The sequence below is a fragment of the Tenrec ecaudatus genome, chromosome X, assembly GCF_050624435.1.
Source record: "Tenrec ecaudatus isolate mTenEca1 chromosome X, mTenEca1.hap1, whole genome shotgun sequence".
NCBI classification, from domain to species: Eukaryota; Metazoa; Chordata; class Mammalia; order Afrosoricida; family Tenrecidae; genus Tenrec; species Tenrec ecaudatus.
In genome coordinates, this window is record NC_134548.1 from 18,737,393 (window position 1) to 18,761,328 (window position 23,936).

A 23,936-nucleotide genomic window follows, 5' to 3' on the forward strand; every position below is an offset into this window, starting at 1 on the left:
TCCCGGTGGAATTCTCCTAGGGCAGGACAGCCCTGGCTATCCGTGGAGAATGAGCAGGTGCATTGTTGTGTTGGAAAACCCAAATTCCTTGGCACAGTTTTCCTGGTCTTTCTCTGACCAGTGCACTTTTCATTGTTCTTCAACCGCTTTGTGTAAAACTACCTAGATTTCTCCTTTGCGACCATCCCCCAAATGGTCACCACCCACCTCTGAGCTGACCCCGCTGCTGTGAGTGCACTGGCCCGGCAGATTCCCCTCAAGTCCCGGGTTTCCTTGGACCTTTGTGGTGAAGGTCCCTGTAGGAGCTGAAGATAAGAGTATTCCTGAGAGGACTTGTCTGCAGCTACTCACTGATGGTAGAGATGTGTTTAAACATGGTTTGGAATAAATCCAGGCACTTATGAAGTAGAACCCAAAGGGCAGTAATACCTTTTGACTTTTTGGCCTATTTTCTATGCCATGAAATAATCAGTGAAAAGGGGTGTGGGGGTGAAGGACCCTCTTTTGGATGAAATCCGACCCAGAAAGGAAACTGCAGTGCATGTTTCTCTATTCAACAGAAGAGTTATAATGACATTATTAGGACAACTGGATGCACGCGTTAAGACAGCGAAGAAACCCTAGTAGTGTAGTGGTTAAAGCAAAGGACCTACCTGCTAACCAAAAGTTTGGTGGTTTGAACCAGCCCACTGCATGTACAGAAGAGGCGGCAATCTGCCTCTGGAGAGATTTGTCGCCTCGGAAACCCTGTGGGCAGTTCTACTTGGTCCTGTAGAATCAACTAGAAAGCTACAGGTTGGGTGTTTGTTTTTTTTGGTGGGGTACTGAATCTATGGGACCCTGTGTGGGTGTGATCATGACAATGTGCTAAGGTAGGAGAGTCAAAGCAATGTTTGGTATGAATCGCTGAAATGCTCGGGATGAGTTGTACGTGGTGTGGCCCTTTTGTTCCTGCAGCTTGTGATTTAGGAAACAGTTAAAGGCTCACCAGAAGGACATTTAACCAACTGAACTCTTCTGTACATACCGCAATGACTGCCGTTTGGCAGTGGCCGTTCAGTAGCCTGCCTGGAGTCGTGTGGCTCCATGGCGAGCTCTTGATCCCGGTCCAGTGTATTTGGAAGGCTCATTTCGGGATTCCTTTTTCACTTCCAGATTACCACCCATCGTTCGAGGGGGGGCCATCGACAGATATTGGCCCACTGCCGACGGGCGCCTGGTGGAGTATGACATCGATGAGGTGGTGTATGATGAAGATTCACCTTATCAGAACATTAAAATTCTACACTCGAAGCAATTTGGAAACATTCTCATCCTCAGCGGAGATGTCAGTAAGTATTTCATTTGGGTCCCATCTGTGGAGCAAAGTCATAATGGGCTGGATGATGACGTGTTTCCATTGTGTCATTGTAGAGTTGTCCCAGTTTGCCATTGGCCCTGTTGTTTTGTTGAGATATACACTGATTTATTCTTATTGGGGAAATAGATAGAACACAACATCTGCCAGTTGGACATTTTCCAACTGTCCAGTTCAGGAGCTACAAATTGGTGTTGTGTTAGCCCTCATGAAGATCAGCTTCGCACCAACTCTTTGTCTTCCTATTTCTTTGGCTTAGTGATGAATAACTTGGATTGTATTTCAAAAGAAAATAGAATTGATTTAAAACAATGGAACATTTCAAACCTAAGTAGACAAAGTAGTATATTAACCCTACCGAAAGGTACCATTGAGACTTCCGCAGCAAACAGTTCCTGACCAAGCTAGTTTCACGTAATGCGAGTCTACTTTCTTCCTCTGATGATATTAGTATAATTTAATTTTGTTGAAATTACATGTAGCCAAGCAGGCACCATGTCAATTACATGGGTTACATTTTCCATATTGAGTTATGTTTTTGTTAACCTTTTCTGTTTTTCTATCCCTGTGATGTTAAACTGCTATATGGTGCATCTAGCCTTTTGAGTTAGTTACCTCTCTCTGATGATAGTTTGAAGCTGCTCACAGATGTCATTCTTTCCTTGGTAAAGACTTGATTGCGTGTCAGAACATTCTTAAGACCGAATTTCCACGCATGAATTCCATTATCTTAGGTGTCAGCTAACCAGGATAACAAAATGTCTGCAAGTATATATGCACACACATATACGGACACACAAATGTACTTGTTATAAAACATTGTGCACGGTCGGCTGTTTTTAAAAATCGGAAAGGAACAGTCAAGCATTTTTGGCTAGATTTCAGCACTTGGTTACGTGACGTCAGTTTTTCTTTGGCCTGTGTCATGTCACCGTTTTTGACCTTTGTTTCCCTAGATTTGGCAGAGAGTGACTTGGCGTACACCCGGGCCATTATGGGCAGTGGAAAAGAAGATTACACTGGCAAAGATGTCCTGATTCTGGGTGGTGGAGATGGGGGCATCTTATGCGAAATAGTGAAACTGAAACCAAAGATGGTCACGATGGTAGAGATATCCTTTGTTGTGGGAGAGACAAGTCCTCCAAAGGCGTCCTTGTATTGTCTTCCTTCTTTTGTCTTAGGACTTAGATTAATGCCCCTACAGACGCTAGTCCAACGTGTTCTAAAGACTGCCTTGAGTCTTTCCACTTAGGCTGTGTGTGTGTGTGTGTGTGTGTGTGTGTGTTCACTAACCAAGAGGCAGAGAAAAGGTAGCCAAAGATTAAAGTACAAGTACCCTTGATACCGTGACTACTGCTCAGTGATGGCTTCAATGGCCTTCCTAAGCCATTTCATGTGAAGGAAACAAAATGCACTTTTGAGTGTTTTCATTGGAAAACATAAAACAATATCTCATTTTTTCTTTTTTTTTCTTTGAATTTATGGTACTCCATAGAGTATTACAAAACTTTTATGTTTGTCTGAACCTTTTCTGTGAAAGTATTACTATTACAGGCTGCTTTGGTCCATTCAGATTCAGGGGGCTATTTCTCCTTAACCTGTTTTGAACATTGACCAAATGGTGATTGATGGGTGTAAGAAATACATGCGAAAAACGTGTGGCGAAGTCTTAGACAATCTGAAAGGAGAATGCTATCAGGTAATTACGCTTTCTGCGGGTACTTTATTTTTAAGTCCGCCAATAATGCAATTGATTGAAGTCTAGATTGGAAATGTGCTGAATTTAGACAGCTTTAAGTATAATTGGTTACAAAGATTCATAGTTGCTCTTATGGATGCTATTTGTCCCAAGGGGGGTATGCACATAGAGAGGAGAGCTCATGACACAGTCGTTACGTGCTCAGCTTACTGAAAGGTCTGGTTTCAACCCACGGCTGTTCCATGGGAGAAAACCCTATAGGGCAGTTCTACTTTGTCCTACATAGAATCAACTCGATAGCAGTGGGTTTGATTTGGGATTTATATTCATATAGATAGAGTCCCTGGTTGGATTGTGATCCACAAGTCCAGCAGTTTGAAACTGCCAGCCATTCTTAAGGACGAAGACGTGCTTTCTACTCCACAAAGAGTCACAGTCTCAGAAGCCACAGGGGCAGTTCCAGCCTGTCCTATAGGGGCGCTTTGAGTCAGCGTCGACTTGGTGACCGTGAAGGAGGAGGGTGGTGCAAATGGTTAAGCACTTGGCTGCTAACTGAGAGGTTGAAGGTTTAAATCTACTCCTAGTTGCCCAGAAGAAATGCCTGGTGAGTTTCTTCTGAACAATTGGCCACTGACGACCTTACATGGTTCTCTGATACACAACACACGGTCACCAGGAATCAGAGCCAAGTCCTTGGCAACAGGTTCTTACATCCATGCAATACAGAAAGACACCTCTAACTCCACGTCCCGGGCATTTCGTACCGTGTATTCATTCATTCAGTACAAAAGAGACCCCTTGTCAGTTTTTAAGGATACAGACAATAAAAAGACACAGGCACAGCAGCTGTATGAGGGAGGCCATTAGCGTGAGGTCAAAGTGATGTCCAAGGAGTCAAGTTGGGAAGCGAGTGAACTAAGGCATGGGACACAGGAAACGGTCACAGATCAATACATCACATTTAACAGGTGGGACTACAGGAGCAGGAAGAGGACCATGGCTGGGATTCAAACGTTACAGGAGAGAGAAGGGCTTACAAGATTGGTCCAGGGACTTCCAAGCAAGGCAGTCAGGGCATGACTCATGACCACGTGACCCCGTGCTGTCTTCAGTGTGTTGACTACTAGCAAGGCTGCATGAAGCCAGCCCCGGAGAGAGACTGTCCTTCCCTGGGCTGGCTGGACGGGCGGAAGTCGTTACTTTCTGATGGACAATTTGAGGGCAAGGTGATTGACACGCTTGGTGAATGATCATGACATTCGAAGGAGACTTCATGTTTGTGAGGACTCTGCACATGGGTTGTGGGTGATCACTGTCATCCATAGCCGTCTGCAAACTGGGGTGCTCCAAATTTCAGCTCTAACACAGCAAAGATGTCTGCGTCTTTTCCTCACCTGCTGGCCTCCAGGTTGGCTCTATAACAGCGGTTCTCAACCTGTGGGTCGCGACCCCTTTGGAGGTTGAACGACCCTTTCACAGGGGTCGCTTGATTCATAGCAGTAGCAAAATGACAGTGAAGAAGTAGCAATGAAAATAATTTTATGGTTGGGGGGGGGTCACCACCACATGAGGAACTATTAAAGGCTTGTGGCATTAGGAAGGTTGAGAACCACCGCTCTATAATCTCTGGGGCTGGGTCTTTCTATGGGAGTTCAGGTGCTTACTTGATAGGAAAAGGTACTTTCTGATAAGCAAATTAGTTTTTCTTAAATTCTCCTGTGCTTGAAAGTTGACTGCTCATTACTTCCATAGGCCACACTTGTGTTTGTTTGCTTGGTGCCTGTGTCTACATTACTTGTTCAAACTAGGTATCCATGCAAATACATATTTCAAGAATTATAATTGTGTATCTCTAGATTCATAAACCATTTAGATGACCAATCTGTACTTCATGTTTTATACTCTCTCCCTGTCTTTCCAAATGTGTGGCTATCTTAGTGGGATTTCATGGTATACACATGCATCTTGGTTAACCTGAGGCAATTTAGTTACATTTAATGCAGTTTCTTAGCAAAGGGGAAAAGAGCGTAGTGGATTACACATCAGTTTGCTAATCCCTAGGCCAAGCAGTTTGAAATCACTAGCTGCTCTGAGGGAGAAAGAGGAGCCGTTTTACTCCTATAAAGAATTAAAGTCTCTTTAAGAGGAGCTGACACCAAGGACTCAATAGAAAGTTAATCTCTAGAAAACAGTGGTGGGAACATATATACAAATGTGCTTGACACAATTGATTTATGGATTGTTACAAGAGCTGTAAGAGCCCTCAATAAAATGTTAAAAAAGAAAAAAAAGAATTAAGTCTCAGAACCCCACAGGGCCAGTTCTGTCCTGGTCCTATGGACTCTCTATGAGTGACAATAGCCAAAGCCCATCTGTGAGCAATTGGACATCCCCTTACAGAAGGGTCGTGGGGAGAAGACGGGACAGTGAGGATGCAGTATAGCACCAATGAAACATACAACTTTCCTCTGGTTCGTTAATGCCACCCCCTCACTATTATGACCCTAATTCTACCTTATAAATCTAGTTAGACCAGAGCATGTACATGGGTACAGATAGGAACTGGAAACACAGGGACTACATTACAGATAATCTCGTGACCAATATTGAGAGTAGCCATACCAGGAGGGGAAGGGGAAGGTAGGGGAGAAAGGGGGAATCCATCACAATGATCTACCTATAACCCCCTTCCAGAGGGATGGGCAACAGACAAGGGGGTAAAGGGAGACATTGGACAGTGCAAGACATGAATAAGTTTGTAAATTTTCAAGGGTTCATGAGGGAGGGAGGGGAAAGGAGGGAAAAAATGAAGAGCTGATACCAAGGGCTCAATTGGAAAAAAGATGCTTTGAAAATGATGGCAACATGTACAATTGTGCTTGACACGATGGCAGTATGTATGGATTGTGATAAGAGTTGTACGAGCCCCCAATAAAATGATTAAAAAAGAATATTTCCAACAAACAAACAAAAATGAATCTGGGAGTGAGCTAGGAGTTTTTGCGAGCAAAAGTGAAACGAAGTAACTATGCTATTTCTAACTAGGAGGGGTCTTCAAAAGGGTCATGGACAAATTCCATTATCTTTTCCATTTTTCCAAGCCTCCTGACTTTTGAAAGCTTCAAAAGGGAAAGGAAGTTGGTGCTTCAAGCAGATAATAGCTTTTCTGGGTGATGAAATGAAAATTACCTTTTAGAGGGAGGGGTCAGGAAATGGGCCAGATCACCTCAAGGGCTTCCCAGTTCATCTTCAGACCCCGCTCAGCTCCTGTGGGTAGCAGTTCCAGTTTATGGATGAAGGTGTAGCTTATGTAGTTCAAAGAAATGCAGTTACACGGGGTCTGGGCGGGGGACTTTAGAGGAGGTGGGCTTCTACCACCTCTTATGGGCCATGGGTTCTTTACGTGGACTGCGAAGAAACACACACACACACACACACACACACAGCCACGGCGCCTAGCAATTGGAAGCAGATATATGGCAGGGATGTCTAATATCCTCAAAACACTCTGGACCTGACCTCTGTTGTGAAGGTGGGGTGCCTTAGCTGACATTTTGGGGAGGGAAGAAACAGTGTTTGTACTTCAAACCAGTCTCTTGAGGAAGGAAGTTGGATATCTGAATGCCGCCTCCTCCTGGCCGTCTTTAGGAACACAATGCTCACCATGGGGAGCCTTGAATATGCCCCTGAACGAGGTGGGTCTGTCTACAGGAGTGGGGTTGGGGAATGAGTTGGGTGTGGCTCCTAGCCTGTGAGGCTCAAGAGCGAGCCCCCTGGCCATTAAAATTCTGCCCTTACTGGATACGTGCAGCATTTACACCTGCTTAGCATTTGAAAATCTGTTAATGACGGTAGTTTAAAAGTTTTAGAAAAACAAAAGACCTGTTACAAAGTGCCTGAGTGTAGCCTTTAATATAAATATCATTAAGGCAGTACAAGAAGAAAATAGTGATTTTTTAAAAAAAAAAAACCATGTCTAAAGTTTAAGTAAAGCCAAGAGTAAATTAAGTTTAGCCATTTATGTGAAGAATTCTATATTCTGTCCAAGTAAGATCTGGTTCAGAAATGTAAGGCCGTGAACCTGAAGAAAAACCTCCATAATCCATTAGAGGGCTAATTGAAAGAAGAAAGCAAATATGACATTAGCGGGTGACAAAGCAGCTGTTCACATTCAAAGGGGCTTCAAACAGTTCTTGGAAAAACCCCATTATCTTTTAATTCCAGTTTTCCATGAACGGTTTGAAGCCTGTAGTATAGCAGTCGGTTCTTTACAAAAGTACTCCTTCGATGATAGCAATAAAGGGAAGCTATTGAAATGGAATAGAAGACGAGACCAGGAGCACACTTGTCACCACTTTCATTCCACTTCGCGGCATTCGTTACTATAAAGCGGAAAGATGAAAACAATATACAGAGAGAGAGAGGGCCCCATTATCTGCAGATACGAAAGGTACTTTAACAGCTAACTTAAAATTCTATGTGCCCAGAACTTATGAATTTGGTAAAGCAATGTTTGTGTTTTTTTTTTAACTTCAATGCTAAGTGTAAGGTTTATTGGGGCGCGAAACAGAACCAAAGATCCAATTGGCAAAGTTTTAGAAGCAGGCTTTATTGAGAAGCTTGCGGGCTGGTTCAGCAACTCAGGGTATTGAGCTATTGAAGCCGCACCGGGAAAAAATCCTGGCAGCGTTTTTATGCCCACTGCTGGCAAGCACAGCTGGGAGGGATCAAAGCTGGGGAGGATCTGCGCACACAGGTGCTTCAGAAGGGAGAAGGTCGTTAATCTTATCTATATGTCAAGGACAGGTGGAGTGACCATATCTTCAAAGAACGTCCTGGCTCTGGGGATGTTTGGTTCTCAGAACTTGCGGTTTTCAGCGAGGGGAGGGGAGGCCAGCGAGGGGTGAGTTCTGAGAGCTAAGGCGGAGGCGCCGAACTCAAAATGGAGTCCCTTGTGCCAAGACCAGGCACTAAGTAAAACAGTGAACTGAATATAAATGGAAGTGGAGCCAGCAGAAATCTTATTCAAACTATCAACTCACCAAAACCAAACCTACTGCCGTTGAGTCAATATTGACTCACACCAACCCTACAAAACCATTAAATACTTAAGAAGACATTTAACAAGATTAGAATTGTGAGGCAAATATGAATTATGTTAAGCTTGTATTGAAAGATATTAAATAAGGCCCAAGCACAAGGAGAAATGCCAGAGCCTAGTTAATTTCATTCCTGATGATAAGCTATTCCAAGTAGAATCCCCCAAACAAAACCAAACTCAATGCTCTCAAGTCGATTTCTACTCAGAGTGACTCTGTTGGTAGAGTTAGACCTGCCCCTGTGGGTTTCCAAGGCTGTAGCCGCTAGTGGGTTTGAACCTTCGTCGTCAGCAGCCCAGTGCTCCATCAGAACCCAAAGAAGGGAGGGGGAGGGGTGTGTTTAGCATTAGATCAAACAAGTTTTTTAAAGTAGCTAAGAATAGCCAAGAAAACTTTGATATAGAATCATAGCACAACCTTACAGTTAGCAGCCAAATGATGGGTTTGTGCCACCCAGGAAGACTATCAAAAAAGAGTAGATTAAAACCCAGCTCTTTGTCAAAAAGTTACAGCTGTGAGGATCGGTGTAAGGAAGCTTTTAAGAAAAATCTGAATAGGAGATCTTAGGAAATTGGGCCAAATGTTTGACTTCTGACTTATTAGATGAGAAATTTTAAAGAGCGCACATAACTAAATAAGCACGGATAACTCTTGTCTAATTCATGCTGTTGCCTCGCGTCTGAGTCCCCAATGTCTAAAACCCCAAATTCAAACTGGCTGCCATTGAGTCCCTTCTGACTCAGAGCAAGGTGATAGGACAGGGCAGAACTGTCCCTATAGGCTTCTGAGACTAACTCTTCACTGAAGTAGAAAAGCCTCAGCTTTCTCCTGTGGAGCAGCTGGTGGTTTGGAACTGCTGACCTTGTGGTTAGCTGTCCGAAGGCAACGGTGACACCACCTGAGCTCTGCCTGAATACACAGCTTCAACAATTCAGAGGTTAAAATAATCACTGCCACCCACGGGATTCTGACTCCTTGGGACACTAAGGTAGTGGCCAGTGACTCCTGTGAGTTCCTGAGACTGCACGTCTTCCTGGAAATAGAAAGCCTTCTCCTTCTCCTGAGGGGCGCTGGTGGCTGGTGGTTCCGACCTGTCGACTTCGTGGTTAGCACCAGGGCTCCTTCTAAATGTATTCTGTGTGTTTACGACAACATAGGATCAGGGTAAGAATTCCAGTGTTTAGTTGCTGTGCTTCACTCATTGCTAATGACGACGTTCATGCTTATTGGAGCTGTTCTATACATGGACTTACAATTGTCTAGATATTCGGCATCTAGGTTCCACTATGAGGAGCCCTGGTAACATAGTGGGTAAGCATTCAGCTGCTAACTGAAAGGTTGGTGGTTCAAAACCCTTCCAACCACTCTGCGGGCGAAAGACCTGGTGATCTACTTTCTTAAAGGTTACAGCCCAGGAAACACTATGGGGCAGATTGCCTCTGTCCTGTGGGTGTCAGTTGTAATGTGGCAGAATTGACTCCAGGCCATGGACCATTGACCACTGTCAGCAGCACTTGTAGGGTTAAAAGAGACAATCGAAAGGCTATCTGGTAATAGATTAAGATTTTTAAAAAAATCAATAAACAACTCATATAGAAGAATTTTCAAGTAGGAAAATACAGAGAGTAGTGGGAGGGACATGAGAGCGTTCAGAGTAGGAACTGGGCTTTCAGGTAGATCTAGATCCATTTCCTTGGTTCAGCGTTTTCATAAGAAATTAATTTTCCTTAGTATGGATATGGACAAAAGGGTGCGGGCACCTTTCTGTGCTTTGCAAGTGTTTCATGGCAAATGTGTTACTGGCTCACCTGTATATTTCTGCCCTCTCTGGAAGGTTCTAATAGCAGACTGCATTCCCGTCCTGAAGAGGTACGCCAAAGAAGGGAGAATGTTCGACTATGTGATTAACGATTTGACGGCTGTTCCTATCTCCACGGCTCCAGAGGAAGGTAGATTGGGGTTTTGTTTGTTTCTCTTGGTCCAATGCTGATGGTAAACGAATCTTGGGAGACCGTCTCATTCAATTTCCTCCTCCTCAAAGGTCTGAGATGGAAACGGTACTAGATTTGGACCTGGCTTTGAATCTTATTCGGCCACTAACTGATGGCACTGACTCAATCATTTGAAAGCAGTGTTCGTGAATCTGTTTAAAAGATGGCTTATCTGTGCCACAATCAAAACAGTTCTCTTTCTAAAAGCACATGTTCTAAAAGAAATCATTTTCTGTGGTAATGTTCCCCCCCCCCCCCATAAACGTAGCTTCCTGCTGCATGTGCAGACTTGGGTGCAAACGGCTGACCCGGTGGTTACGCATACAGTTTTCCTTTCCAGTTGTGACCACTGGCCGTGACACTGCACACATTCGGTTTGGACCTTGATTTTGGGTTTGCGTGTGAACGTCTGCACTGTGGAGACTTCATCAGCCACCGTGCAGTGCTTAAACCACCCTGTCTTAATTTATTTACGTGAAAATTGTATTTGGGTTTTGTTGTCGTTGACAGCAAAGCCTACATCAGCTCAGCCATTTCTATGTGGGCCACTTGGTGCCATCAATGCCCGCGTGGTATAGCGAGCTGATCACAAGGTTCTCGAAGCCACCAGCCACGCTGAGGGGAAGGATGAGGCTTTCTGCTCCCAGAAAGAGTTACAGCCTCACAACCAACCAGTGCTGCGCTGTCCAGTGGGCTCACTGAGTTGGCACTGACTTTCATTTTGTTGCTGTTTTTTGGTGACCTTCAAGTTGTGTGATGGTTCGCTCTCCTTTTCTGAGCTGGTCCTCCTCCATTCACATAAACCCACTGTCTGCTGAGGTTCTAGCTGATCTTTCCAGTTGTTAGTTGGATCCATGATACAAAGTACTGTTCTCAGGGCGGTATTTACTTATTTCTTCACTTCATTTTTAAAATTGATTTGGGCCAATTTTGAGTGTGAATGGCTGACTGTCAGTGTTACTTTTGATGCATACACGCTCATGTTTAATAAAGCTGACACCCCCCCCCCTTTTTTTTATACCCACAGATTCCACCTGGGAGTTTCTCAGACTGATTCTTGACCTTTCAATGAAAGTATTGAAACAGGATGGGAAATACTTTACACAGGTAGGATACTCAACTGTGTGTGTTTTGCTGATTCCTTTCTTAAAAATCCCAAGAAGAACTCTTATATTTTGAAGTTTGCAAGCATATCCGTGACATTTCTGTCAGTTAGGAAGAGAGCAGTGTAGTAGGATTATGTTCTTTGGAACGGAACTTTCGTACCTGGCTGACGTGTTAGGAAGTGAATGTGAGGTCTGTTGTCTCCGGTTGGGTGCTGTGGGTGTGGCGGTGGGGTGGGTTGTTGACAGTGTCAGCAGTGAGAAAACACCAACCTCACCAAGAGAGAAAGCTGACATTTTCAAAATGATGTGCAGCCTTGGAGTCCCCCAGGGCCAGTTGTACCCCGTCCTAGAGGGTTGCTATGAGTTGGAATCGACTGGGTGGCAGTGAGTTAGATGTGTGCGATTCCAGAGCGCTGGTGGTGCTGTTGGGTCCGTGTTGGACTTCAAGGCCCACAGTTCAAACCCACTAGCCACTCCAAGGGAGAAAGATGAGGCTGACAGCTCCTGGAAAGATTTACAGCCTGGGAAACCCTGTAAGTCTGGAGAAAAAATTAAATACAAAGAGTTACAGTCTCAGAAACCCACAGCGGCAGTGGGCTGGGTTTGGTTACATTTTGATTCAACTTCAGGCTCTGGTTGTAGTAAGACCAGCTGCCACCAGGTGGAGACACAGACTGCGATTTTATTTTTCTCCATTCTCTGGGAGCTCCTTCGTCCTAAAGCCATTTATTGACGTGGGGTGAGCACCTGCCTCTAAATGAAGACATATGGGGATTTTGCCTTATTCTCTGATGTCGCCTGTTTGTCATCAGGTCTGCCCTGGACTCATGGATACTCCATGCACTAAACCAAAAACCAAACTCACTGCCCCTGTGGGTTTCTGAGACTGTAACTCTCTTTATTTTTAAAATAAATATTTATATATGTATTTTTACATAATACCGATCTATTTTTGTTATATATATACACTTTACAGTTTTATTGGCACATAATCTATACATCATACAATTCAATCGTTCCATCATATCAGGAAGACTTATACAATCATTACCCCAACCGCTTTGAGAACATTTTCTTTTTCTTTTCTTTTTTCATGGTTAAATTGCTTTTAAAATGAGTTGTATAATCAAAATCAGTTCTGTTACTCCCACCCACCTCCCTCATTCATTGTTTGTTCCCCCCAAACCTATCCCTCACTCTCCCTATTTCCCACCCCTTACCTCTACCTCCCCTGTAAACCCTTGCCACAGTTACTTAGTCCTGTGCTTTACAAGCTGGAAAACCCCACAGAAACAAAGCAAAGTGGTACGGATAAAATAATAATACAAAGATAAAAATGCAACTAATGAGTAAGACAGAAAAGACCACCAGCAGTATTTAAAAGGCCAAGGGGAAAAAGAGCCTGACACTCTTTACGGGAGTAGAAAGCCTTGCCTTTCACCCACAGAGCAGGTGGTGGGTTTGAACCGATGACCTTGCAGTTAAGTAGCCGAACACATAACCCGCTATGCTTCTGGGCTCCACTCAAGTCTCTGTCACTCCCACTAAAGGATCGAGTGGGGTTATGCAAATAGGGCATGTGCAATACTAATAGAGGGGATTGGTCCATTTTCGTTATCACCCCCGTGACTCTCCGGATGAGCCCTCTTGGAAGCACTTCTCATCCGGGGTGTTTTCTGAAGCTCTCAGTGGGAGGTGTGCAGGTCCGACTGGCTGGCACAAGTCCCTGCAGTCCTGGCGTGGTGATTCATCAAGTTCAGCAGGACCACCCTGCAAACTCCCATGTCCGCCTGCAGCTGCCACTGGTGAGGAATAGTCAGTCTTCTGTCTGCCTCCCAGGCCCTCTGCAAGAACCTCCTCTTGCCAGATTAACCCAGCAGCCTTTTGGGAGAAAGGGCTGCTGGGAAATGTGCTTTCTGGCATTTGAGCAGTGTTAGGAAGGGGAAAGATCAGCAGTTGACGTCCATTTTCTGTGAAGGGGACTATTTGTAAATATGAGAGGGCTCCCCCAGGTTTGTGGGAAAATTCCATTCCCCCACACAAACTTTTAGAAGCCCCCCCCCTTGTATTTTAGACTTTGAGGGCCAAATCACCTGTCGAAACTACTGAATTCTGCCTTGTTTTTTTTTTTAACAAAATCATTTTATTGAGGGCTAGTACAACTCATCATAATCCACACATCCATCCATTGTGTCAAGCACATTTGTACATTTGTTTCCTTCATCATTCTCAAAACAATTGCTTTATACTTAAGCCCTTGGTATCAGCTTCTCATTTCCCCCCTTCCCTCCCTGCTCCCCCCTCCCTCATGAACCCTTGATAATTCATAAATTATTATTTTGTCATGTCTTACACTGTCTGATGTCTCCCTCCCTTTACCCACTTCTCCGCTGTCTGTCCCCCAGGGAGGAGGTTATATGTAGATCCTTATAATCAGTTCACCCTTTCTCCCCTACCTTCCTTTCCACCCTCCTGCTACCACCACTCTCACCACTGGTCCTGAAGGGATCATTTGTCCTGGATTCCATGTGTTTCCAGTTTGCCATGGCTTGATCCCTGAGGAATCAGATTTATTGAAATTCCCAGGCTCAGTTTCCCAAATTATAAAACAGGTGTGAGTAACAGGTGGGGGGGGGGGGCGGGGCGCATACGTGACCTCCTTGGGCTACACAGGACGGAGGAGAATCCATTTCCCGGTCAGCCCCAGGCTGAGGCCCAAGGCCAGACATGCCTTCAACGCTCCATCTTCCTCACCTAATTCTGACGGGGCATGCCCTTCCATGGCACTTCCCTTTCTGTTGGGTTTGATAACTCCTTGCAATGGCCACACGTAACTCTCAGACAACGCTCACAGTTCTGTAGGTTTATTAGGAATGTTAACAGTTGATATGTATTGACAGTAAAGCTACAGTCATTGGTCCCGAGCAACACCTCTCCCCAACTAGCAGTCAAGTCTTCAGCCTCTGCCCGCTTGCTGCTTCTCTGCTCATGGTCGCCATGTCTTGGGCTCTTGTCTCAGGGTGGAGTAAGCTCTGTGGCCTTGCCACGCCGGGCAGGGATTTCCACCGTGCTTTGTTGGTAGCTCTTCATCCATGGTGATCTTAGGGATTCTCTCTGTCCCGGCTTTGGAGATGGCTGGCGGACACGCAGGGGAGTTGCAACCGAAACTGACCAATCCCTTCTGGTAGTGCTGTACACACCCTACTGGCAGTCTTAGTCATTTGGCGAGCCTTAGAGAGACATGCGTAAAAGAAATTTCACTCCACCACAAGGTGATGTCAGTTTTCTGTTGCTCCTTGTTGGGAGTTTAGAAGTTTCTTGTATATAGATACTTAATAAGTCCCTCTTTTATTGTCTTACTTGGGCATGCATTATTTAGAGGACAGTTATTATGTATACATTTTGGCAAATAATCCAGTCCCCCTCCTTTTTAGGTTTTTTTTTAAAGGGTTGAGTGGATCAGTGTAATAGATCTTGATAAAAAGTGGGGGAGGGGGAGGAATACACCAAAGAGTCAAGCAAAATTGGCATAGAGGGAAAAAAACCCCCAGAAAATTCCTACAATTTGGGATCTTGTGTATATTGTTTCTGTGTTTAAATCACCGGGAACGTTTTTAGTTTTTACTCCTCAGAAACACGATTTAAGCATTTACTGTTCATTCTATAGCTTCTTTCACACATGTCTACCCCAAGCCTCTACATTAACTCCTATAGCCACATAACATTATGATACAAGTGTCTACAAAAACATTTGGGCATTTGTGGGAATTTAATCCACAGAAAACCTAACAACAACAAATCCTAACCAAAGATTGCCGTTGAGTCAATTCCAACTTATATCAAGTTTATTGGACAGAGTCCATGTTGGGTTCAAAACCACCAGCTGTTCCACGGGGAAAAGATGGGCATCTCTACTGCCATGAACAGTGACAGTCCCAGAAACTCACAGGGGCACTTCTACCCTGTCCTGGTGGGTCGCTATAGATCGGTATTGACGCAAGGGCAGCGAATTTGTCCTTTGGTTATAAGACAGAGTAGACCTGCCCCTGTGGGTTTCTGAGGCTGCAGGGAGTAGAAAGCCTCCTGTATCTCTTGAGGAGTGGCTGTGGGTTTGAACAGCTGACGTTATAGGTAACCGCTCAATGCATAAATCACTATGCCAGAGGTGCAATTGGTAGATTTGTAGAGCCTGCCAGTTGCTGTGTGTTTCTGGAGGACGGACTGCTCCTAGCACCCTGCATCTACTTTGGTGCATTCTCAAGAATGAACACTGGGTGGTGCCCTTCTAAAACCTTTTCATGGTCAGAAAGACGGTCTTTCCTGGAGTTGCATTGCTTTTAGTCTTTAATGAAGCCGACTGGCCATTTGAATTTGCCTCTACCCTTTGTTCTTTGTTTGAGTATTAATCGTGATGCTTGGCAAGAATTCTTTATGTTCGTGGATGATATTCCCTTGATGTTTAGAACTGATCTGCAAGAAGAAAACAAAACAGACAAGCACACTCCACATCCTAGACTTGATTCTAAAGCACGGGCCTGTGAACGACAGGGCACATCTGCCCCGGCTGTTGGCAATGAAGCTGGATTGAGACACAGCCGAGCGCACCCAGCTACATTTCCTCTCTGGCTGCTTTCGTACAACGGCCGAGTTGATTGGCTGCAGGAGTGACTGGTCCGCAAAGCCTTAACTATTTACTCTCTGGCCCTTGACAGTCAAAGTTTGCTGAGCGCTGCTTTAAGGAATTCTAGATGGAAAATGGCTCAATGTAAGATTCTTGTTATAAAAGCGGCCCGGCTTCCATGGTGGTGGTGTTTCTTTGTGTAGGCGTTATTTATTGTGAATGCACATTTCTCAAAGTGGAATGAAACCCAACCCACCGCCAAGTCAGTTCTGGCCCATAACAACTCTATAGACCAGAGCAGGACTCCAGAATTTCCAAGGCCGTAAATCTTTGTGGCAGCGGGCTTGCCTCATGTGCCTCCCACCAAGTGATGGTTGGGCTCGAACCTCCCAACCCTTTGGATTTGCAGTGGAGTGCCTTAACCATGGTGCCACCAGGGCTCCTCAGAGTAGTAAATACCTATAGAACATCCCTCCCCCCTTACATTTCTCTAAACAGCAAGAGATTTCACACAGCTTAAATGAAGGACATATCTGAGGTGTTGGGGCACTAGCTCAGGGGTTCTTAACCTGTGGGTCGTGACCCCTTTGGGGGAGGGGGGGTTCGACCGACCCTTTCACAGGGGTTGCCCAAGTCATCACAGTAGCAAAACGACAGTGATGAAATAGCTACGAAAATAATATGGTTCGGGTGGTCACCACCACATGAGGAACTATTAACGGGTCGCGGTAATAGGAAGGTTGAGAACCACTGCTCTAGTTAAAAGCTACTCAAACAAACAAACAAACAACCAGTGTGGCCACACTGCAGACCAGTCAGCTTGTAATAGACAAAAGGTGGAGTTAGAAAGGAAGCTAGCTGTCTTCCGGGTAGATGGCCTTTCCTGGGCAGGGCTGTCTCAGGTGTTGGAGACTAAGAGACACACTTGTCTCAAAGTCCACCCCAGCCCATTTGTATCACCCATGTAGGTTTTGCTACCTACTCTCTGCCAACCCACTTTTACTTAAAATCCTAAGCATCAGCTGTCCTGGTTTCTAAGACTTGTCTAAAAGATGTACAAGGACATGGTTTCGTTCTCTGTCATCATTAGAGCAGAAAACAAGATCATCTCATTTTCTAACACCCAGGGATTGCAAAGTATATTGGACAGTCGAAGGTGCCCCACGAAGTTCCTATGGACCAAGTGGGGCTGGCCTCTGAGGCAGCAGTGTGGTTTGACTAGGGGATGTGGTGGCCACAGAGGGCGTGTTTCTGCAAACCTGCCAACTGATAGGGCCTTGGTTCCCGCCACGCCAGCCAGCCCCCTTCCTAGAGCGTGTAGCTTGGCATTGGCGTGAGATCAGGGATAGTATGAGAATGCCCTTGGGCCTGCTATTTGGTGACTTAAAAAGCTAAATGGTTCTGCTAAAAATTGCTTGCATCGCAGTGGCTAATTCATGATATCACCCTGATCTTCGGGGCTGCCTTAAGGCAGCTTTGGCAGCATGTCCGAAGCCGCGAACGGCTGACTCCCAGCAGGAGGCAGGTCCTGGTCCTTGAGCTCCCCTCTCCCTGTTTAGAACATGGCACGGAATTGGTCACATCAAAAAAGATGTACCTCGCAGACATGTGCGGTAGTGTGAGCAGAGGAACATGACCACTGGGGTTGACTGGACTGGATTCCTCGCGATCCTTGCCTGCTTCCAGAAGGAACTCGTCTGCAGGGCCGTGTATTATGCCTCGGCTCCTCTTTGTCGATGTTGTAAATAGATATGATTTTTGAAATTATTATATTGCTTCGTTTTGCTTGCTGTTACACTTGATTAAAAATGGAATGGTATCATTAGGGAGATATTGGGGGGGGGGGTGGTTTCAAAAGGTTCATGGAAAAACGAATTGAAATACAATGGGATTTCCCCATAACCTTTGAAAGCCTTTCATTCTGGGGCTGATTAAAAAAATAAGTGTGTGTGTGTGTGTGTGTGTGTGTGTGTGTGTGTGTGTGTGTAAACACATGGTAACCAAGTTTAAACAGTGTGAACAATAGAGAAATGTGTGAAATGAATAGTAAGAGCCACCTACTCATGACTAATGTTGGGCAACAGAGAACGGAAGCTACTGATTTCACCCCGGGAGTGCCCCGGTGGCGAAGTAGATTGCACATGAGTCACAAAGAGAAAGATGAAGCTGTTTGCTCCCTAGAGATTTAAGGTCTCAGAGACCCTTGGGAACAGGTCGATTCAGTCCTACAGGGTGGCCCTGGGTTTGGGCTGTTTGTTGCGCAATCCCCTCCTCAAGACTGAATTCTTTGCTGTTGAATTTTGGTTCTGTTTCTCCCATGTGTCTTCAGGAAATGACGCATGCTGTTAGTTCCATTTAAAATATACAAGAAAAGTGAAGTGGCTCACATGGGCCTTTTTTGGGGTGAGGGGGCGGGGCGGGCCGTAGGTCTCTATTTGTGGTGAGTTCCTTTTTAAAACTGCTTTTTGACCCTCTTAGAAAAGGACAGATTGAAACGTCCCCATTTCCTTCCCACATTCTCCGCCACCAGGTCCTTCCTGCGACTCTCTGTAACGAGAGAGTGCGGTGTCCGTCTCAGAATGCCCAGAAAGCCATTGAACGGTGCACCTTGGTGGCATTTCCATTCTATAGCTGCCCTAGCGGTGATGCGCTCTAAAAACAACCAGGCTGTATTTTCTATTTGTGAATCTTAAATTGCACATGCGGTGTTTATATGCTCTCATGGTGAACTGGAAGTTGAAAACCAAATTATATGCTGCCGAAGGGCACCTCGGGCAAATCCCACTGCAGGTCTCTAGATGATGGGTTAGACGGCAGGCTTGACTGAAGGACGATGTCATGCTCAGGGAATGCACTATGTTAAAACCACTGAGGCCAATCTCGGAATAATTTTTTATTTCCTCTTGCTCATTTGTAGATACTCTTCATCTTATGTTGCATGTGGCTTCTTTAGTAAACCCAAGCCACACTCGGTGTCATTGAGTGCATTCCAACTTATGATGACCTGTTGGACAGAGCAGAGCTGCCCCCTGTGAGTTTCAGAAACTCTTTAGCAAGGGTCCACAAACTTTTTAAATGGGCCCAGTTCACTCTCCCTCAGACCCATTGGAGTCTGAACTATTGTTCATAGTTCAAAAACACCCGGCGGACCGGATAAATGTCCTCAGAGGGCCACATGTGGCCCGTGGGCCACAGTTTGAGGACCCCAGGACTAAAAAGCCCCATCTTTCTCCTGAGAAGCAGCTGGCGGTTTCAAACTGCTTACGTTGCAGTTCACAGCCCAACTCCTAACCACTATGCCACCAGCGCTCCTTACATCAATAGTAAAGTTCTTATGACGGTAAGAATCAACCTATACAAAACCGAACCAAACCCAACCCACTGCTTTTGAGCTGATTCTGACTCAGATAAGCCCTCCGAAGACTGTAAATCCCTAAGGGAACTTCTACAACATGTACAAAGGAGCCTGAGAATGTTTGGAAAAATTTGATTATCTTTTCATTCTATTTGTCCATCAACTCTCCAAAGCTCCCTCACATACTGTTAAGTAGTCTCCCTCACTTTAACGAGCCTTGGTGGTGCAGTGGTTAAGTACTCAGCTCTGTGAACCCAAAGGCCATCTGTTTGAATCCCCGAGCTGTTCCACAGGCGAAAGATAGAGCAGTTGGCTTCCATCAAGATTACAGCCTTGACAATTTATAAATGATTATTATTTTGTCATATTTTATACTATCTGACATCTCACTTTTCCGTTGTCCATCCCCCAGGGAAGAGGTTATATGTAGATCCTTGTAATTGGGTCCCCCTTTCCACCCCACCCTCCCTCTATCTTCCCGATATCGCCACTCTCACCACTGGTCCTGAGGGGCTCATCTGTCCTGGATTCCCTGTATTTCCAGTTCCTATTTGTGCCAGTGTACATCTTCCGGTCCAGCCGGTTAAGTAAGGTAGAATTGGGATCATGATAGTGGGGAGGAGGAAGCATTAAATTATGAAAGGTTCAGGGGGAGCAGGGAGGCAGGGGAAAAATGAGGAGCTGATACCAAGAGCTCAAGTAGAAAGCAGGTGTTTTGGGAATGACGATAGCAACATATGTACGAATGTGTTGGACACAAATGATGTATGTATGGATTGTAAAAAGAGCTGTATGAGCCCTTAATAAAAATGATTAAAAAAAAAAAGATTACAGCCTTGGAAACCCCAGGGGACCGTTTCACTCCGCTCTGCCCTCTAGTGGTGCTGTGAGTTGCAGTGGACGCGTTGGCAAGGAGTTTCTTTATTCCAAACAGGAAGAACTACAGATGCTAAGATGAAATCGTGGGATTAAATACTCATCTTGTTTTCTACATTAGTTGGGAGAACCCGTATGGGAAAAATTGTGCTAAGATGACGATAAACTTGACCCTAGACCTGCCACATCAAAATTCTCCTTCTCGCCAATGCTGTCCACATTAACGTTGCAGAGCATTGCTGTAGAGCCAGGCCAATCGACGGTATAGGAAGCAACCATCCTCATGCAATTCTGCCCAGCGTTTCGGATATTCTTTGCTGTTTCCTCGTGGTCACAGAATGGCTGCTCCGGTGGCCAGGGTCACATCCATGTTAACAGCAGCCAGAAGGACACTGAAGGAGGCCAGGGCATGGTCTCTCTATGATTGTTCAGATCAGAAGCGTTTGTAACAGTCCCCAGCTAATATCCAGGTGTCTCACACAAGTGGTGGCAAGAAAGGGAGACCTGGGGCCTGGGACTAGTCAGTGAGTACTTCAGGTGCAGATTAAACACTTTCTCTTGCAAATCTTGAACCAGCATTCTTGGGGACACATCCAAGTGTTTTGTTGTGCTGAGTATTTACTATTGACTCGGTGAAAAACAGGGGGGAAAGGTACAAACCTGATTGGGATACTTCTTTCTTTTTCTTAAAGGATGAGTAGAGTATCATTTCCTTTCTCGTTTGATGGAGTCTCATCACGTGGAGGGAAAAACCACCCCAGATGTACTGAATCGGAATCTCTATTCTCAGAAGATTCCGATGGACATGGATAGATGGTTGGAATGTAGAGTCTGATTCAGTATTGACTCAGGTTGGCAATGAAAATTGCCAGTAAGGGTCAGACCAGAATGAATCAATTGGAAGACCCGAGGGGGGGATGGGACCCAGAATATTTCATAAGATTAGGTGAGATACAGCATTTTGTATGGCGATTGTTTCTGTTTGTGTAACTTATGAAAAATGTCAAGCTTACAGCCAAATGAGAACAATGAAGTCAAGAGGACATTTTGGATAAAGGAGTTGGAACTAGGGGGTGGGAGGTCCTGAATAAACGTGTGGTTTTTTTTTTTCTTTCTGGTGCCTTGGAAATAATCAGCGATTTGGCGGAAAGTGAGGTGGTCATTTAAGCCATGCTGGAAATCAAGAACGCGATCTGTCCAACATCCCATTCTCTACACGACGGCGGCCCTCATGGGGCAGCTGTATTAGGAGCGGGTTCTGTGTTTGGATCTTAGCGTCACCGTATGGTGTTGCTAACAGTGCTCGTGTCACTAATGAGAAGTTGGGCTGACGGCCTGCTGTTGCTTCATATTATAATAATTTGAAATGGCTTGGTAATGAGGTAGAGGGTAATGAGCTAATGGGTCTATAAATGGAATTAAATGTCATTGGTACAGGTATCAGAAGCCTTATCTCATTTTCAAAGCCGAACTTTTATCTACAGCTAGAATTGTTCTCCTTCATTGCAAGACCTTCAAATGAGTGTGCCACCCAGTTGAACTTAAGGATTCCATCATTTGGTTTCTGTCTCTTTGCTTTAGGGGAACTGTGTCAATTTGACGGAAGCCCTGTCGCTCTATGAAGAACAGCTCGGGCGCCTCTATTGTCCTGTGGGATTCTCCAAGGAGATCGTCTGTGTCCCTTCCTACTTGGAACTGTATCCTTTGAGGAAATCCGCAGCTAGTGTACCATTTTAAATGCCAGGAATAAGTAGAAGTAATGCTAGAGTATGAGGGGGTGGGGAGGTCGACTTGAAAGATAACAGAGTTTTCCCCAGAACTTTCGGAAGCAACCTCATATGTAAAAACTGGATGGTACTTTGTAGTCCCCCAGGGCCTTTGAAGAGTTGCCTCCTGGGTCCCATGCTCTGGTTCTGGGGTGTCGCCTCCCGTTTGGAGTTATGACAGCTCCCAGGTACTTGTGATGACAGACCACCGCAGGTGTAAAGCGGTGGTTCTCACAGTGGGTCTCCAGGCTGGCTTGCGAGCGCTGAAAAATCTGCCCCCACCGCAGCCGAGCTGCCGCATCAATCAAACTCTTGAGGATGTGAGTGAGGCCCAGCAAAACTGGGGTTCAGAGGAAGTCCGTGCAGCGGGCAGCATGGAGAAAACCTGGCCTGAAACTCAAGGTGGCCACACAGGTGGTCCAGAGTAGAAGGGCTTCTCCGTGGGCCTTTGCCCTCTCCCCCCAGGCACACAGAGGCTCCCTGGCTCAGGATGGAGTCCATCACACTTGGTTTTGTTTCTGTTTGTTATTGTTGTTGTTGTATTTAGCCTAAAATACCACCTATCATGTAGCAGGCTAACAAATGAATGTAGCCGCTCGTTCTGCTGCAGGAATCACATGACCCGATTAGACTCATCATTTGTGCAACTCCCTAGATGTGAACCCACAAGCAGAAAACATGCCGGGAATCCACGAGGCTCACCTTGGTGGTCCCCCTCTGCTCCCCTTTGTAAAACTAGTCTCGAGAAACCAGAAAGGGACTCGAGGGGAACGTAACGTAACGGGAAAGTGGTTTTCATGGAAACGTTACAGTGTTGTTTTCTTCCCAAATGAGGATTGTTTGCAGACAAGAACTTCATGATCTGCTTTGTGGGTTTCTCTGTTCTTCTTTGTTCCCCCGCTCCCCCACAACCAACCAGTCACCTCCCCCAAGCTTCCTCTGAGAGCATTTTTTTTCTAGTCAGGCCTAGGCTTGTACAAGGAGACTTCAGAGAAATTCTTGGGAAAATTCCACCTTTCAATTCCATTTTGGTAACTTTGGGAGAAAAGCCTCTCCCCCAGCACCCCTTTCCCCCCTCTCATCTCGCTCTATGCTTCTTTCTATCCACGCTTCTCTCCTCTGCGTTCCCCACAACTCACGCCACCCCCCTCTGCATCTTGCATCACTCCGGAAGATTCTTCAGTCATGTTACCTGATGCAATATTTGTGTTCCTTTAGCCTCTTGAGCTTCCAGCCTCCATTCCTACATCAGGGGCGGAAGCGGGCATCCTTAGGCTGCCAAAGGGGCCCTGTTTCCAAAGCCGTCATTCTCATGTATCCACTGTTGTCAGCTATTGCTCAGCTTCTCATTTGAGAATGCAAGTGTTCCATTCTCGGTTCTTCCTTGACTCCCATTCCAGGTGGGTATTTTACACTGTGTGGAAGACGACTAAGCCTTGAAGATGAACGTCACCCATCATGTGTGACCTCCACGCGTTTGATGGCCTCTGAATGAGTTGGGCAATTGATTGTGAATTCCTTAAGTTTTTTTTAATTATTATTATCTTTAATTTAAAAAAGCAAATGGGAAATGTATATTTCGATGCACTAGGGTGATCTTTTTTTTTTTTTTAAGTCAGCTTAAGGACGATCCCGCAGCACAGTCAAGGCTGCTACATGCACTGAACCCCTAGAATGTGATTTCTGTTTATTTCCTCCCTCCTCCTCCTGTTTGATTTTGATTTCGGTAGACCTTCAATTTGAATGTTTGGAGGAATGAGCATCATTATTTTGTTCATAAGGGAGTTCTTTTCCAAAAATTGACCTAGCTATTAAGATTTGGTACTTATAAAAGAGAGTTAAATGAAACGAATAGCAATGCTCCCATTAAAGTTACAAAAGACAAATGACATGTGTCTTGTTTTATTTCGGCCCATCCACCCCATTTCTGGCTTCTCTCAAAGAACACACATCTTTGGTCTCTCTTCTGTTCTCTCAATACCAATTTTTCGCTAGAAATGGTGTCTCATAGAATAGTCTCGGGACCTGTTTTTTTTAATTTTTTAAAATTATTTTATTGGGAGATC

The 23,936-nt window shown here is 45.1% G+C and overlaps 1 protein-coding gene across 1 annotated transcript in view; it reads left to right on the plus strand.

Moving 5' to 3' along the window:
* SMS (spermine synthase) overlaps window positions 1-23,756 on the plus strand; it is a 63,021-nt gene extending 39,265 nt beyond the window's left edge. The window contains exons 5-11 of the mRNA XM_075538812.1: window positions 1,156-1,331; window positions 2,314-2,468; window positions 2,967-3,056; window positions 9,990-10,104; window positions 11,174-11,253; window positions 21,686-21,801; window positions 23,271-23,756. Of these exons, the coding sequence (XP_075394927.1) occupies window positions 1,156-1,331; window positions 2,314-2,468; window positions 2,967-3,056; window positions 9,990-10,104; window positions 11,174-11,253; window positions 21,686-21,801; window positions 23,271-23,310 (772 nt within the window). The 3' untranslated portion in view covers window positions 23,311-23,756. The remainder of the gene's footprint in view (window positions 1-1,155; window positions 1,332-2,313; window positions 2,469-2,966; window positions 3,057-9,989; window positions 10,105-11,173; window positions 11,254-21,685; window positions 21,802-23,270) is intronic.
* The last annotated feature ends 180 nt before the right edge of the window (window positions 23,757-23,936 follow it).